This window comes from Dromiciops gliroides, chromosome 3, assembly GCF_019393635.1.
Source record: "Dromiciops gliroides isolate mDroGli1 chromosome 3, mDroGli1.pri, whole genome shotgun sequence".
Lineage (NCBI taxonomy): Eukaryota > Metazoa > Chordata > Mammalia > Microbiotheria > Microbiotheriidae > Dromiciops > Dromiciops gliroides.
In genome coordinates, this window is record NC_057863.1 from 464,236,791 (window position 1) to 464,255,975 (window position 19,185).

At 34.0% G+C, this 19,185-nt stretch overlaps 1 protein-coding gene across 4 annotated transcripts in view; it reads right to left on the reverse strand.

The window, feature by feature from the left end:
* The window catches only part of GALNT13 (polypeptide N-acetylgalactosaminyltransferase 13), an 815,643-nt gene that overhangs the window by 74,433 nt on the left and 722,025 nt on the right, over positions 1–19,185 (reverse strand). For all 4 annotated transcript variants that reach the window (XM_043997002.1, XM_043997000.1, XM_043996999.1 and 1 more), the window contains exon 10: positions 1,610–1,708. In XM_043997002.1, the coding sequence (XP_043852937.1) occupies positions 1,610–1,708 (99 nt within the window). The remainder of the gene's footprint in view (positions 1–1,609; positions 1,709–19,185) is intronic.

Consider the following 19,185-nt stretch of genomic DNA (forward strand, 5'->3'; position numbering starts at 1 on the left):
TAGCTGCCCCCCCCATACTATACTTTTTGAGGAAACAAAAACATAAAATCATAATAGATTCCTATCAATTGGGGAATGGCAAAGTAAACTATGGTGAATTAATATAATGTGTTACATGATGGCAACGTTGAGTATAAAAGTGTGGAAAGCCCTACAACGTGTGCAAAGTGTCATAAGTAATGCTAAGAAAATTGTTTATAAGATGATTATAACAATAAAAATAGTAACAACCACATAAAACTCAAAAGCAAAATATTGCTAACTTAGACAAAACTTGGTCTTAAAAAAACAGATGAAGGGGTCAGCTAGGTAGCAAAGTGGATAAAGCACTGGCCCTGGTTTCAGGAAGACCTGAGTTCAAATCCGGCCTCAGACACTTAACAATTCCTAACTGTGTGACCTTGGGCAAGTCACTTAACCCCAATTGCTTCACAAAACAAACAAACAAACAAACAAAAACAAATGAGAAGACATTGTCTTTATTTCTTTTGTCAAAGTTTAGGTTTATGCATGTAGAACATTGCATAAAACAACATATTTCTTTTGAAATGTTGATTAATTGTGATGCTTCTCCCCCCAAAATTATGACAAATGAAAGCTCTCTAGAAGGTTATTAAAAACAAGAAAAATCACAATACAAAATATCAATTGAAAAATTATTTTTAAAAAGAGTGAGTGCTTTAAGTTTGAAATATTATTATTATTGAGGATGTAGTAAGAGGAGAGGAAGTGGAGGAAATGATCACAGCTTTTTCTAATGAAAACTGGCCCTTCTACATACTATCTATCTTAAAAACTGAATTAAATTCAACGTTTTAATATTTCAATAGAAGAAAGATTTCTTAAAAATGGGAAACTTCTTTAGAATTTACCTATTTGCAGATGACATTGGATCAACTGTTTAACTCCCAGAAGACTAAAAAGCATCATAAATGAGAATCATAGCCACTCACAAACTCAAGAGTTTTCACAAAGGGAAAAAAAAAAACAACACAAGTGGTGTGAAAAATGTCTCTATTTTACAGACAATGATGTGCAGTTGGTTTGACATATTTCCCCCTAAGCAGAACATATATCTTCATAGTATGACACATGTTCCAAGACTCGTCTTCTTGCAAATAAATATAAGCTTACAGAAAATTTTCTCACTATTTTTTTAGAACTACCAGGAACTCTGAAGGATGAGAATAATTACACACACACACACACACTATATATATATATATATATATATACACACACACACACACACACACACACACACACACACATATATGTGTAGCTATATGTATTCATGTATATACACACACATTTGTAACTCATTCAACTATGTGTGCGTTGACTTATTTAGTATTAGATCTGGGTGTGCTGAAAGATAGTGAAAATGAATATTAGTATTATTGTAATAATCTAATATTTATGCATCTATACACACATACATATATGTAAAAATGTTGGACTATTAGATTTATGTATATTGTATGTATATATATTGTTTATATATATGTATGTGGGGTGTATGTATACATATTATACATATAATCTCAACAGAATAAATGATATTTTGACATATGGAGAATATGAAGCTGATTAACAAGATGGCATTTACCTGATTTCCTCCCATGCCATGACAGTTGAACATGCCCACTTTTTCATTGTCTTTGCGGCCCATGTTGTCTAAACACTGGTTGGTTTCAACATTTCTTATCTGAATAAAAGAGAAAGTTGGGGGAAAAGGTGAAACCAAAGAAGATCTGCAAGCTCTAAAGTTTATTTTTTGAATATTTATTTTGTGAGTGCTGTAATTTGAGTAAGGAAGACCTACGTACAAATATTGATTCTGCCAATTAGTAGATTTGGAATCACTATAATTCACTCTATATTTCTGAGACTGACTTTCCTCATGGTGAAAATAAGGTAATAATAACATATACCATAGGGTTTTTATGCATTTCAAATAAGCTAATATATGTATAACACTTTTTGGCATGTATGGGATATTTTTTGGGTACACTATATAATATTTAGGTCACTACAGTTGTTTTAGGAGCCTATATTTCCTTACATGATGCCCTTCTTAAACCTGTAAAAAATTGTTGTGTCATTACGAGAATTACGAGTTAGCAGGTATGTTATCTAATTTGTCCACCAGATGGCAATCTATTCAAGCTAGTCTTTAGTGTTTCCACAAAGGCTCTCTGGTTCATCGACAAGACAGTTCTCTACACTACCAGATATAGGTACAAATAGCAAAGCTGACTAATTTAACCAACACTGGTCTGGGTTTTGAATTTGTCTAGGGGAGGATTTTAAATATCCTTTAAAACACCAAAATTCAGAGACACATATATTCCTGCCCATCCTAAACTCAAATTTTCCACTCTATTTTATATATTCGACTGTGACTTCCCAAGTCAAAATACTTTTACAGGCTTCTATATTCACTTGAGCTTGAGTGAGCTAATGTCCCCAGATTGGCCCTTCTTCCAATACCTGATGGTTTTGGTTTTCTATATATGAGACCCTAAACTGGAGGAAGGAGTTTACTTATATTTCTCTTTGGATTTCTAAATCATTATCCAAAATGTGTCTTACCACTTAATGGACCTTTAAAAAAAGTTTGTTGAATTGAAGAGAAAATATTGTGAGAAAATCATTAACCACTTAAGGAATACTATATATCTATATAGAAATATACAAATACCTATATATTTATACATATGTGTGTATATGACTATAGAAGGAAAGTGATGGAATTCTTATATTACTGTCACAATTCTATCTATAATAACTTTAAAATGAGGTCAGGGGTTTTTTCCCCCATTTTTTTTTGTTGGGGAAATTGGGGTTAAGTGATTTGCCCAGGGTCACAAAGCTAGTATGTGTCAAGTGTCTGAGGCTAGATTTGAACTCAGGACATCCTGAATCCAGGGCCAGTGCTCTATCCACTGCACCACCTAGCTTCCCCGAGGTCAGGGTTTTTAAAATTAAATTTATAGAAATCTGTGGGTAAAGAAAATGTTTAAAACTTGGTAAATGTATAATTTTTTTAAAAAAAGTATTAAGCTTACTAGATGTTACCTTCTCTGTTTTATTTCTTAATTTTGCTTCCATAGGTTAAAAAAATATATAAGCAATTCTTCTTTCATTTTTAAATGTAATATTAAATTGAAAATACTTGAGCCTAAGAAAAATTATTATTAGACTGAATGCTTTCATCACACAAATTACTCAAAAACAAGAATAAATGGCAGTATTCAAGCATAAGAATGTGTCTGTTCAAATAGTATTCCAATGAAACATTTATTATAAAGTTAATTCATAATTTGGATAAATATAAGTATTAAATACCATCTACTATGCTGAATAGCTTGTAAATCAGAAGATTCAACTGACTTCCCTAAGTAGTATACCATAGCAGAAAGAGCATGGCAGATGGCATCATAACAAAATGAGTTGAATCCTCGCTATTAAAATTGTCTCTGTCATCCTCAGTTTCCTCATTTGGAAAAAACAAAAAAAAGTTGTGCATTAGATTTCTCTAAAGTCTACTTTACCTCTAACATATAAAAATAATTTAAACATCTATCTTAAATGGCAGACATAAAATAACATAGGGTTTGAAAGGAGTTTAGAAATAATCTAGTCCAGCCTACAATTTTACAGATGAAGAAACTGGGGCACATAGAATTTATCTGTTCATGGACCTACAAATAGTATGTCATAGAGTTATGTCTTTCACTGAGCATTAAGAGAACACAGGATTTGTCATCACTAGAACTAGACTTGAATTGTAGTTCTACAATTTATTCTCTCTGACTCTGGGCAAGTCACTGAATCTCATTAGGTCACAGTTTCTGTATCTCTAAAATACGTAGACTGTATCAGCTATCATCTTAGGTCATTTCAAGCTCTAAAACTATGATCCTTTGATCCTCTACCCTATTTCTGTATTAATACTTATCTTCTTTAACTTATAGTTCCCTGGCCTATATGGAAAATATTATACTGCTGATGTTTATGTATCCAAAATGATGTCATCGATATTAATATTCATCAATTTTTGTTTGATTGGAGCAGGCACTAGATGTATATCCTTATCTTTTATTTTGAGTAACAGTGGCAAATTCAAAAAGTACATGATTAAAGTCATCTAAATTATGATAACATTTTAAAATTATTTTATGTATTTATTTTTTTTTTTTGGTAAGGCAATTGGGGGTTAAGTTACTTGCCTAGGGTCACACAACTAGTAATTGTTAAGTGTCTGTGGCCGGATTTGAACTCAGGTCCTCCTGACTCCAGGGTCAGTGCTCTATCCACTGTGCACCTAGCTGCCCCACATGATAACATTTAAAAATGATACCTTGGGGGCAGGTAGGTGGCACAGTGGATAAAGCACCGGCCCTGGATTCAGGAGGACCTGAGTTCAAATCTGGCCTCAGACACTAGCTGTGTGACCCTGGGCAAGTCACTTAACCCCCATTGCCCCACAAAACAAAAATGATATCTCACTTAGACAACACTGTATTGCTTAACAAATTAATGTGTATACATACATACATTTATACATACAAATGTAATATAACATTTTTGATTCTCAAAATTACCTGATGAGGTAGAAAGGTCATAGGTAGTATATATCACTATCCCTGTTCTATAGATGAGCAAACAGTTTCAAATAAATTAAATGACATAAGCAGTAAATGGCAAAACCAAAACTTGAACCTGAGTATGTTGACCCCCAAGTAAACTCTTCTTATCATCATACAATGATAAAATTGTTAGAGAATGGAATATTCACCCTAAGTAATATAATCAACTAGGAGTTCCCACATAGATGGTATCATTTATAGATGAGTGATTTCAAAGAATTAGGATAAAATAAAATATACTTTGATCATTTATGTGGCCATTCCCTCCAGACAATTCAGGTTTCAATCCATCTAATCCTGCCCTTCATTATCCATTTACATTTATAAATTTGTAAATCTGCATTGGGAAATGCCAAGGAAGAAAAGTTCTGTCCTCTGAAAATCTTGACAATGCACAGACACCTCTCAAGGATGCATACTATCCAATGATTATTCATTACTCTTACTATGTAATGAAGTCATATTTGGGTTTTTTTGCTCATCATATATATGTGTATATATATGTATGTGTGTATATATGAATTCCTGTATATGTGTATGTATCTCCCCCTGATTATATAATTATTCCTTTTATTCCTGTATAATTCCTAAGCTATCTTGTATTGCATTTCTCTTGTACCTATCATATACTGGTCTACTCTCCTTCAGATTGATTCTAATACAATTATTTAGATATTGGTATTCCATGAATATACTTAATAGAATTATGAGGAATATTATCTAATCTTTTCTAAAGGTTTATAACACTCTTCCAAATTTTTTGTTTCAAGGGCGATATTAAAGGAAAAAATAAAACTGAACATAGCACTTTAAATTCAGAATATTTAGAGTTTGTTCTCTATATTTCCTCTGTTACCTTAGAAATTGCTTTTAAGGGGCAGAGCCAAGATGGTGGAGGAAGACATTAAACCCACAGGGCTCCTGATACAATCACCCCCAAAATAGCAATAAAAGAACCCTTGGAGCAGAAAAATACACAAAAATACAGGCTGAGAGATTTCTTCACCTATAGTTAGATATCAGGAGGTCATGCTGGGCCACAAATAAAGCCTAACCCCGCAACCAGGCCGACACACCAGACCCCTGCCAGAGGAATTTGCCCTAATGCCTCTGAATCGGCTGCAGCACCAGTGTCTTCAGGTGCTGAGCGCAGGGTCAGACTGAATGGCTGGCCTGGGGTGGGGGTGGGGGCAGGGTAAGTGCAGGGGTACCAGTGGACTTAGGGGAAGGATTCAACTGTCCCACCCCAGTGGGGAACCAGGAAGAAATCCTGAGTGGTGGGAGACCCAGGTGGGGGAAGGGAGCAGGGGAGCAGTCTCATCCGAAGCTGAAAACCACACCACAGAAAGCTTTGCTGGTTGGTTCCTTAGTAAGTAGGCCAGAGGTTATCTCCAGACCTGAGAACAGGCCAGGTGAGATTAAAACCTGCCCCCCCTCAACCCAAAACATCTGGGACCCTGTGAAGCTGAGGATAGGAGTGGAGCCAAGAAGCAGCCCCCCACCCTCCCCTCAGTAGAGAGTTTAAAATCAAATGAAAGTGAGGCCAGGCAGGCTGAGAAGCCCAACCATCCCCCGGGGCCACACTGTAGCTTGAACAGTATGTCCTGGGAGCAGCCCCACACTTTAAGCAGGAGTTAAAAACCAAGAAATAGTAAGCCAGGATTAGGAGGCAGAGAAAGCAGAAGACCATCAAAAACTTCTTTGGGGGTAAGGTAGAACACAATACAACCTCAGAAGAAGAAGATAATAACAGGGACAAAGCTCCAACATCCAAAGCTTCCAAGAAAAATAAGAACTGGTCCCAGGCCACTGAAGCTTTCAAAAGGGACTTTGAAGAGAAAGTAGGAGAACTAGAAAGAAGATGTAGAGAAAGGGAGGAAAGAATGGAAAGGGAAATTAGTGCGATGCAGGAGAGTCATGATAAAGAAGTCGAGTTTGAAAAGCCAAATGGAAAAGGAGATTAAAAAACTGTCTGCCAAAAACAATTGCCTAAGAATTAGGATAGAACAAATGGAAGCTAGTGACCTTATGAGAAACCAAGACACAGTAAAGCAAATCCAATTGAATGAAAAAATAGGTGACCTGGAAAATAAATTTAGGAGAGATAATTTGAAAAACATTGGACTACCTGAAAACCATGACCAAAACAAAAACTTAGACACCATCTTCCAAGAGATTGTGAGGGAAAATTGCCCTGATATTCTAGAAGCAGAAGCTAAAATAGAAATTGAAAGAATCCACCGATCACCTTCTGAAAGAGATCCCAAAATGAAAACCTCCAGGAATATTATAGCCAAATTCCAGAACTCCCAGGTCAAGGAGAAAATACTGTAAGCATCTAGAAAAAAAGAATTAAAATACTGTGGAACTCCAATAAAGATAAAGCAAGATCTAGCAGCTTCTACATTAAAGGACCAAAGAGCATGGAATATGATATTCCAGAGGGCAAAGGAACTGAGACTAAGCTGTCTTTGGCTGGAAAATTATCTCAGCCTATTCTTTTGTTGGTTCTGCTGCTCCAGAAATTGTCTTATAGCATTATTTGGAGTTTTTTGGAGTGACTATGCCAGGAATTCCAAGAGATTACTGCCTTTCCTCTGCCATCTTGGCTCCACCCCGTAGGGGACTCCAAAGTCATTCTTACAACAATATTGCTGTTACTATGTATATTGTTTTCTTGGTTCAGCTCATTTTTCTTCATTATTTTGTGTATGTCTTTATCGTTTTTTTCTAAAATCAATGAGCTCCTAATTTCTTATTGAACCATAGTATTCCATCACAAATCATATAGCACAACTTGCTCAGCCATTCCCCTACTGATGGGCATTCCTGAAATTTCAAGTTCTTTGCCACAACAAAAACAACAACTATAAATATTTTATAATATATAGGTTTTTCCCTTTTTCCCTAACCATTTTTGGAAATAAACCAAATAATTTCTTTTCTGGGTCAAAGAGAATAGGCAGTTTAAAAACTCTTTGGGCATAATTTCAGATTGCTCTCCAAAATGGTTGGATCATTTCAAAATTCCACAAGCAAAGAATTAGTGTACCAATTTTTCCACATCATCTTTCTTACTTTTCCTTTCTACCATTTTAACCAATCTGGTATGTGTAAAATGCTATCTTAAGGTTATTTTAATCTGCATTTATCTAATCAATGATTTAGAGTATTTTATATGAATAGACAATATTTTAGATTTATTCATTCGAAAACTTCCTGTTCTTATCCTTTGATCATTCATCAATTGGAAGATGGCTCATATTCTTTATTTTTTTATGGGGCAATGAGGGTTAAGTGACTTGCCCAAGGTCACACAGCTAGTTAAGTGTCAAGTGTCTGAGGCCGGATTTGAACTCAGGTCCTCCTGAATCCAAGACTGGTGCTTTATTCACTGCACCACCTAGCTGTGCCCGGATGGCTCATATTCTTATAGATTTGACAAAGTGATTTTCCCTTCATCTTATTTTTATTCATATTTTTCCTTCTCAGTCTCCTTTTATCTTCTCCCTATTAACTTATTTTCCCCTTTCTTATTCATTATTTTACACACTCTTCTAAAAGTCCCCCATTATTTTTTCCACCTAGTCTTCTAATCATATTCTATATACCCTTTAAAAAGTCTCTCCTTTACCCCATCCCCTAGTTTTCTCACTTCTCTGGAAGTTAAGACTTCTAAAATTATTCAGATGTACACTTTATTTCCTTTTCAACCCCAATGAGAGCAAATTTTCAACATCATACTCCCTTACCCCATCTGTTTCCTTTATTAGTTCTTCCTTTTTGTGAGACAACTGCTCCTTTTTACCTTTATCTACCCAATTCTGGTTTTTTAGAATCATCCATCATACACAATTCAGCCACAACTTTTCTTTCAAACTACTTTAGTATGTATGACAGTTTTAAAAATACTGATAACATTTTCATATATCATAAGCAGTTTAACCTTAGTAAGTGCCTTATAATTACTCTTTAATGATTTCCTTATATTTCTTTTTACATTGAATTTTCTATTTAGGTGTGATTTTTGTTACAATTATCTGAACATCTTTCAGTTCATCAAATTTCCATTTATTTTTTGTTCAGGATTATCCTCAACTTTGCTGGATAAGTTATTCTCGAATGAAACCTCAGTCCCTTTACTCTTCAACATGTATTGTTTCAAGACCTAAGATCTTTTAATGTAGAAGCTGCTAGGTCTTATGAAATTCTGTTTGTTTATCCACAGTCTATACATTTTTTTTTCTTGTTGCTTGAATAGTTTTCTTTTTAAACTGGGGCTTTTGAACTTGGCAATGGCACTCTTTTAGGTTTATTTTTCCTAGGATCTCTTTCAGGTGGTGATCAGTGGATTCTTTTTATTTATATTTTATCTTCTTGAACTTATTCTTAGCAACTATGTGGTAAGAAACTTATATGATTGCACTAAATAAGCAATGCTTGAAATACTCTCATATCTTGGCTACAATGGAGAGCTCAAAGTGAGTAACATTAATGTCCCCCCAAATACAAAGATCTGCTTAATGTTGTGATTAACTCAGAGATATAACACATATCTAGCTCCAAGCCAGTAATACCCCATTATTTCTGCTACTGGAGCAACCTTGACAGAATGCTTTGTTAAACAATAAAGATGAATTTTAAAAAATCATTGACCTTGATATTGCTAGTGATAACTGCCAAGAATACCTTTGCAGGCAGGTAACTGATCATCTTACAATTTTGATTCCTATTTTCAGATCATATCTGCATTTCTTCAAGATTCAGTGTATCTTTTGTTCTATGGAATATTTCCAGAGGACCAGGAAATAAAAGATAAGATATGAGATACAGAACATTATCGAGAGAACTGATTTCCATTGAATTTCACCAGGAGGCAACAGAGTTTTGATGATGTATCATTTCTATTCGTCATTATTTGCTTATAATACTTTTATACATTGTTTTTACCCAGTGTTTTTTAATTGCATTCTATATCAGTGAGTTTATCTCATTGTTTTATTTCTTATTCTTTATATTTGCTATCAATATCTTTGTCACTTAGCCAGAACTTCACTAACTTGGGCTCTGTCTGCTGGATTATGTCAAAATTTGGTAATGCCCTTTCTAATTGAAAAGTGAGTCATTCTTTCTGTTTGCATTTAGAAAACATATACTTAGAATTTATTTTAAGGATAATTATTCCTAAAAGTAATATCTTAAAATTACCCAAATATATTTTTACCCTTCAAACTCACACATTATTACATTCTTATTATTATTCCATTGCATAGGTCAACTTCATTTGGCCTCCCTTCACTTTATGGTTAAATAAATATGCCCCTTAGAAACCAATCCCATAGTCTTAAATATTAATAATGTTAGGTAGATTCTTTTCAAGCAGCTAGGTGGTACAGTAGATAAGAGTAACCTGGACTCAGGAAGACCTGAGTTTAAATCCAGCCTCAGACATTTATTAGCTCTGTGACCCTGAGTCACTTAACCCCTGTCTATCTCAGCTTTCTCATCTGGAAAATAAGATGAAGAAGGAAATGACAAAGCACTCCAATATCTTGGTAAGAAAACTCCAAATGGAATCTTGAAGAGTTAGACATGACTGAAACAACCAAATAACAAGCATAACAGCAATGAGATGCAAGACAATTTTATTCACATATGTTTTCTGTTCCCTATTAAGAAGGTTGATTGTTGTATACAGGCTAAGACATATGACCAATGAGGAACTTCAAAGAAGAGTAGGAGTAAAATAAGTTAATAAGAAGAAGGGAAGAAGGGCTCATCATGTGGTAAGAGTGAGGGGTGACAGGTGGAGAGCCTCAGTGCTTCACTGTCATCCTTTGGACATTAGGAGAAAGTGAATAAGACCCATGTTACCATAGGTGGATTCCGTATGGTGAATATTGTAGGTTCATAGGATTAAAATTGACTAAGACATTTGAGGACTTCAAATTCAGTCCTCATGCTTAGTAAAAGAGGAAACAAATGCACCGAAATGGTAAGGGAACTTTCCCAGATTCAGAAAAAAATGTCTGATTTAGAATTTGAACTCACATCTTCTTAACATCAAGTTCAGAACCCTGTCTACCAGGCTATGGGAACACAACAATTAGAACTGTCCAGGATAGGTAGGGATGTGTGCATTGCAAGCTGCACCATTTGAGAAAAATCTTATATTAATGGCATCACATATACTCTTAAAGTCTTTTCTGTTTACTTAGTAATAAACTAGGAATAAAACATCTGCACAAAATTTTCTAGATGCTAAAGACAAAAAATAAAATTCTTTGCTTTGGCCATATAGTTATATGTTTGAGCCCAGCTTATTATACTTTCCAGATTCTTATCTGGATGTTAAAACTCCCAAAGCTTATAAGAAATAAAATTAAACAAATCTGATTTATATTTCCCATTAAACTTATCTATCATAGGTCCTAGTAAGAACTCAGTGTGTGCCAAACCGACATATTATTTATTGCTTTTATTGCTGTCAATACATGAACTGATCATGAATAAAGGTAACAAGGAAAATCAGAAGTAAGAAAAGATTAAAAATGTTATTGTGATAATAAAAAAGCACATTTTATTCTAATTTTTTTAATTTTTAATTTTTTTTTTTGGTGAGGCAATTGGGGTTAAAATGACTTGCCCAGGGTCACACAGCTAGTAAGTGTTAAGTGTCTGAGGCCGGATTTGAACTCAGGTACTCCTGAATCCAGGGCCAAGTGCTTTATCCACTATGCCATCTAGCTGCCCCCAGCACATTTTATTCTAAAATCCTGGTATACTTTACAAAATGTTATAAAAGTTAAAAATAAAGAAAGACAAAGAAAAACATATTCTACTTCTCAATGTACATCTATAGTTTTCATTGAGTTAAGAGCCAATCCCAGGGTAATTGAGATACATTTAGAAATAAAATCATTGGTACACAGAAAAAATATATATTTGTTTATATCCATTATATAAAATACCATCATTTCATAGCTTAGAAATGGTATTATACCACATTATATTCTGTGCTATGTGAAGAAGGTTCAAAAGAAAACAACCAACTTAACAGTTTACTGATCACCTGAAGGTAGGATCAATTTGTGTTACCTTCCTTCTGCATTTACCACTTGCCTACCTACCTTTGCCATTGCCCATCTTTATGGCTACAAATTTCTTCCTAAAGTTCCTATGAATTCTATTTTTGGAAGGTTATGTGAATATTCAAGCATGTTTCGCTCACAGTTGTGCTTATTGGATCAACAGATCTGAATGTACTTTAAAAAAATGGAATCATTAGTAGTTGTCATAAGTGTAATAAAAACTACCATAGAAGCAAGAGACTAGTACTTCCTATCAGGGTGTGTTTAAGATAGTTTGTAATATGGGAAATTATTTAAAGAACATTACTTTAAAGCTGACCATAAAGCAAATGTGATTTGGATTTTTACATTTTTAATAACTGAAATTGTCATTCTTTTTGTCCCTTCTGTCAACACTTTTGTAGAATAAATATAAGGTCCTTGAGGGAAGAGAGTTTTTTTGTCTTTTTATCTTTTCTTCGTGATTATACAAGCACACATATTCACAGATAATTGTAAATATATGTTTATGTATACACATGTATTATGTATGTTTAAATATATAGAATCTCTAAATCCTCAACTATGCACATAAACATGCATATATTATATGTATGCATGTTTGTATATAATTATACGTGTATATATGCATGTGCATATACACCACACCACCCTACATGTATGTATGTATATATGTGTGTATATGAATGTATGCATGTGTGTATGTGTGTTTGTATGGTTTAGAACTCTGATTAAATTGCTGTAAGGACTTTCTGGTAAGGAAATTTTCTCTGCTAATGTAGGTTAGTGTGTGCTTTGTGTAAGTTAGTGTTGTAAAGAGCTCCATAGGGCAATGAGAGGTTAAATGACTTGCCCAGAGTCACAGAACCAGAATGTATCTGAGGTTGGTATTGAATCCAAGTCTTTCTTACCCTAAATTTAGCTCTCTAGCTATTAATTCAAACAGGTATTCATATCATATGCAATTTAAAAATGTTTAATTTATATGTATTCCATTCTTAGAATCTGGATTCCTGCCCATACCTTAGGTTTCAAAATGCCTTTGACTCTAAATTAACCCCCACACCCCTTCACAAACAAACAACCAAAGAAACTTGTTTGGGACTGCCTGGTTTGTTCCAACTTAGAGAAAAAGTGTTCTTGTTGGGAGTGCAAGGCTTAAACTCTGACTTTGTCAATCTTTATATTTACAAGATTAGGAAGTATGCCTTACTAAAACTACATATGCTAAAAGGTTAGTTAAATAGAGAATGTAATTACACAGCAAAATTTCATCTCCTCATTATAGTTCACTTACTGAGTCTAAAAGGCACAAGTTTCATTATTCTACTTAAAGCTTTTTTTATTTTACTGCACAACTTTTCAGATCACATTTGAACCACATGTAATTGATAAGAAGGGTAAAATAATATTTAAATTATCTCTGAAGATACAAGCAGACAATGGTTCTAATGTTTAATAACATTGATACTAATTTGATACTAATCTTTGTGATTCCCCATCCCCCCAATATCACAGCAAACAATTTAGAAATGGTGTTTGTTAAAACAATACTGTAGTATATCTATTCAACAGTGTCAAATAAATGCAACAGTTATATTTAAAACAAAATATGAATAGAAAATATTTGGTAAGGTAGAGCAAAGACAGGAAAAAAAAAAGCTAGGAAGTTGCCTGAGCACTCCCAATTTTCCTTGGAAACAATGTTAAATTAAGTCTCTAAATGGATTAAGAGAGCATAGCACAGCACAGAGGGTGTCTGGGCAAGCTAATGGAAGGCTCTTAGCCACAGCATAGATCAGCAGCTGAGACCCCTCAGTCCTGGCTCAGCAGGCTAATGACACAGCAGGCCAATTGTGAGGCCCCCTGCTTCAATACAGAAGTCAATCTGCCAGTTGGGGTATGCTCTATACAACAGGTACAACTAGGCCAGGCCACCCCAGTTCAGTGAGTAAGCAGTCTTGAACCACTGAGACCTCAGAGCAGAAAGGCGGTGATCAGACCCTTGGCCTCCAGCAAAAGATGCTTGTGCCCCAGGAGCAAAGCTCCACTTTAAAAAACACAAAACATGATAAAATATGAAAAACAGAAAATAAACTTTACTATAGAAAGCTACTTTGGAAACAGAGGGTTTGAGTATAAGTTGATTTTGATGTGAAGATATTAAAAAAACATAAGGGGTGACAAAAAAGATTTTACTGGTAGAATAGGAAAGTGAAGGTAGAATGGGGTGAAATTACATAACAAGAAGAGACACAAAAGACTTATTAAAATAGAGGGAAGAAGGAAAGGGTGACCATTATTTCAATCTTACTCTCATTGGATTTGGCTCAAAGAGGGAATAACATACACACTCAGTTGGGTATATAAATTTATCTTGCCCTATAGGGAAGTAAAAAGGAAAAAGGGAATGAAAAGGGTGGAGCACTGATAGAAGGGAGGGCAGATTGAGGGAGGTGGTAGTTAGAATCAAAACACTGGTGAGAAGGGACAGGGTGAAAGAGAGAAAAGTATGAACAATTGGAAAAATGGGATGGAGGGAAATGCAGTTAGTAATCATAACTGTGAATTTGAATGGTATGAACTCTCCCATAAAAAGGAAGTGAATTACAGAGTACATAAAAACCTGAATCCTATAATATGTTGTTTACAAGAAACACATTTGAAGCAGAGAAATACATAAAGAGTAAAGGTGAAAGGCTTAAACAGAATATATTATGCTTCAGCTAAAGTAAAAAAAAAAAAGCAGGGGTAGCAATCCTTATCTCAGACAAAGGAAAAGGAAAAAAAAATAAATCTAATTAAAAGAGATAAGGAAGGAAACTACATCTTGATAAAAGGTACCATAGACAATGAAGTAATAGTAATACTAAACATATATGAACCAAATGATATAGCATCCAAATCCTTAAAGAAGTAAAGTGAGTTATAGGAAGAAATAGACAGTGGAGAACCTCAACCTCCCCCCCCCCTCAGAACTAGATAAATCTAACCAGAAAATAAATAAGAAAGAATTTAAGGAGGTGAATAGAGTTTTAGAAAAATTAAACAGATAGTCCTCTGGAGAAAAATGAAAGGGGATAAAAAGGAATGCCTATTTTTTTCTTAGTGGCACATGGCACATACACAAAAATTGACCATGTATTAGGGCATAAAAACCTCACAACCAAATGAAGAAAGGAAGAAATAGTAAATATATCCTTTTCAAATGATGTGCAACAAATATTATATGAAATAAATGGTCATGGAAATGTAGACCAAAAATGATTCAGAAACTAAATAATCTCATCCTAAGAAATGAGTGGGTCAAACAGCAAATCATAGAAACAATCAATAAATTCATCAAAGACAAGGACAATAATGAGACAACATACCAAAGCTTATGGAATGCAGCCAAGGCAGTTCTTAGGGGAATTTTTATATCTCTAAATGCCTACATGAATAAAATAGAGAAGAAAGATCAACATATTGGGCACACAACTAAAAAAGGTAGAAAAAGAACAAATTAAAATGCCCAATTAAATCAAATTAGAAATTCTGAATAATAAAAGGAGAGATTAATAAAATTGAAAGTAAGGAAACTATCTAATTAATAAAACTAAGAGGTGCTTTTATGAAAACTCCAGTGAAATAGAGAAAGCTTTGTTTTGATTAAAAAAAGAAGGAAGAAAACCAAATTACCAGTATCAAAAATGAAAAGGGTGAATGCACCACCAAAGAAGAGGAAATTAAAGCAAAAATTAGGAGCTATTTTGTCCACCCAAACTATTGTATTGGCAGACAATAGGACCTAGTGTATTGGCATACAATAAATTTGAGAATCTAAATCAAATGGATGAATATGTAGAATATATACATTCCCAGAATAATGGAAGAGGAAATAAAATAATTAAATAAGCCCATTTTAGAAAAATAAATTGAACAAGCCATCAGTGAACTCCCTAAGAAATTATTTGGGAGAAAAAACTCTTAAATGTTATAGTAAATTGAGAAAAGCATAGAACAGAAAGAAATTACATTGTTTTATACATGATAGGTCCCTTGGAAATCTGACAGAATTTCTGCTCAGTCAGTTTAAATGGAAATGCAAACATAAGAAGAAAACTAGATGTTTTATCCATCTATCAAAGTTTAATGTCAGCCATTAGAAAGATGATGTTTTGTTAACAAGGTTGTAATCATACTGCTGTTATCAATAGCTAAATCTAAGCTCTTTAATGAAGTATACGTGAATAGGTCTTCATTCTTTTCAAAAAGGGGTTGTTTGTTTTTGTGTTTTTTTTTTCTGTTTTCATGGAAACAGTTGTAAGTGCGTCTACGTGCATATGTATATATGACTTTCTGTGAGGGCATATTTTTTACAATGAAAAACAATAGAATTACAATGATATAGCACAGTTTGGGACTAAAACCCTCTAGATTAAGGAAATATTACAACTTTATAAACAATATACTAAAAAAAAATAAAAAAAAATACTTGTGGTTTCCCTTCGAAATAATTTCTAGATGAACCTCAGGCTCTATAGCCTACAGTCAAGATTCTTTAAACTGTTAGAGAGGAAGAGTATCTATAGTTCCTGTGGGAAGGGATATTACTTTTTCAAAATTCCCTTCCATAGAGACTATGATTAATGTTACTATATATTTTAGAGGAAATATAATTTTGGGGAGAAAAAATTGAAGTTTATATTAGATAAACAAAGGATATTCCTTTAAATCAAGGGAGGGATTTTTACTCCATTAATCTTCATCTAATGTAAGGTGCTGAGTTTCTTTAAAAGATATTATCTGTATTATTTTATGAGAAGCAATTGTGGTTTCCTTGAAGCAGAAGGTAATAGCTTCATTTAACTAGCATAATTTGGCTATAATTAACTTAATCTGGACTCCAGACAAATAAAAACGGATCAGATTAGTAATCCCCGAATATATTTGACTCCTCTAGAGTTCCCACAAATGATCTCCTTCAGCCATTATAATTGCGGTGGAGAAAATAGGAACCAGAATAATTTTGTAACTTCTTGATAAACTAATTCCCCATCCAGTTGATGTTCACAGAGCAGAAAGTCCCTGGCTCTTGGTAAAGGAGAAATAAAATAAAACAAATGTTGAAAGAATATGGTAAAGTGAATGGTTTCACTCCCTTTTGCAACAACTAATTGTTATACCTGAATAAGATCCTTTACTTTTGTCTAAAAGATCTGCTTTCAAATTAAAACACCTCTGAAGTACAACCTCACATCTATCTGATTGTCTAATATGATTGGGGGAAATGACAAATTCTGTAGGGAATGTAGAAAAATTAGGGATACTACCATACTATCTATTGGACAAATTATGAACTTGTTCAAACATTCTGGAGAATTTAGAATTATGTCCAAAGGTTGATAAATGCCGCATACCATTTGACCCAGAAATACTACCACAAGGTCTATACCCCAGAGAGGTAAAAGAAAATTGAAAAAAATGCAATAGGTACTAAAATATTTATATCAGAACCTTTTGTACAGGCAAGCAATTGGAAATTGAGGGGATTCCAAGAGGAATGGTTTAACAAGTTGTGGTATATGATTGTAATGGGATATTATGTGCTATAAGAAATGTCAAGTAGGATTCTTTCATGAAAAAAAAATATGACAATAACTATATTAACTAATACAAGGTAAAGAGAGAAGAACTAGGAAATCATTGTATACAATAAGAGTAATATTGTAATAATGATGTTGAACTGTGAAAGACTTAGCTACTCTAGTCGGTAAAAGGTTCCAAGAACTCAGGAAGAAAACATACTATCCAGATCCAGAGAGAGAACTTATGAACTTTGTGTGCAGAAAAAGGCATACTTTAAATAATGTACTTTTCTTGCTTTTTTTTTTTTTTTTTGCAGGGCAATTGGGGTTAAGTGACTTGCCCAGGGTCACACAGCTAGTAAGTGTTAAGTGTCTGAGGCCGTATTTGAACTCAGGTCCTCCTGAATCCAGGGTCGATGCTCTATCCACTGTGCCACCTAGCTGCCCCTCTTGCTTTTTTTTTAAATGGCCAGTTTAGGAATGTTTTATATGACTTCATGTGTGTAATTAATGTCGCATTACTTACTTTCTCAATGGCTGGGGGAGAGGCAGGAAGGAGGTAGTGAACTGAGAACACAATTTTGAAAATGAATGTTAAAATAAATGAATAAAACCAACCAATTTAAAATAGAAAGGGAATTATTTCAACATTGTAAATGGTATTTGGTCAGTACCCCATGGCTCCTATTATAAAAAATTAATGTTTTCCTTTTCTGATAATAAATTTCACTTGTTAAATTCCAAATATCCCTGTTTTCTCTTTTGTAAAATACTTCTTTCTCACTTAGAAGCTCAGCAAGGAAGGCTTCTCTCATTAGAGTAGTGTTGAAGTCTAGAGTATAGGACACACCTCTCAGCAAAGGTCTTAAGGGCACTGCCAGCAGGAGCAGCTTCCAGAGCTCTCTGCCCAAGAATAGTGTATGTTTGTGAGTGGAGGGGGAGAGGGTATAGATAGACCAAAACTGATTAGAAGATTTCAAAGAAGAGACAAAAAAAAAGAAAGAAATTTCATTTGAAAAAATTAAAGAAAATAAAATTATTTAGGAGTCTACCCGGTAAGAGAAATTCAAGAACTATATGAACACTATTAAAAATCACTTTCCGCACAAAGGAAGTCAGATCTAAAGAAGGGGTGAAATATTAATTGCTCATCAGTAGGTGGAACCAACACTATAAAATGACACTTCTACTTAAATTAATTTAGTTATTCACTACCATATCAATCAAATTACCAAAAAAATATTAAGATATTCCAAGTGTTGGGGGTTAGATTTTTAAAAATTTTTAATTTTTTTCAAAAATCTGGGACAAATTACTTTTGGTCCAGTGCAGTTTTCTTTTGTGAATTCTTAAAATTTAGCTCTGAAAAATGAGAAGTGCCTTTTAAAAAATGCATTGTGACTCAAATGGAATTACTTGACAACTTTAAAAATGCAAACTACTCCGGTTTTCATTGTATTGAAGAGAAATATGTCTAATGTTTACTTTAAAATTTTGATAACAGTGATTTTTTCATATTTTATATACTGCATGCTGAAATATTCAGCTAATCTTTGGGTAGTACAGTTCCCTAAGATTGTTAAAAGTGGAGACTTTTGAGGCAGAGCCAAAATTGCAAAGGAAAGGCAGTTACTTGACTGAACTCCCACAAAGACCACTCCAAATACTTTCAAATACTACCCTAAGACAATTCATGGATCAGCAGAACTCAAAAAAGGATAGGGTGAAATAATTTTCCACCTAACAATAACTTAGAAGGTTCATAGGAAAGGTTGGTCCCATCTGGATAAGAGTGGAATACAGTCCAGCAGATGCCTTGGCAGTGAAGACCCAGCCCTAGCTAACTGAGAGCAGGACTTGGGAGCTGCT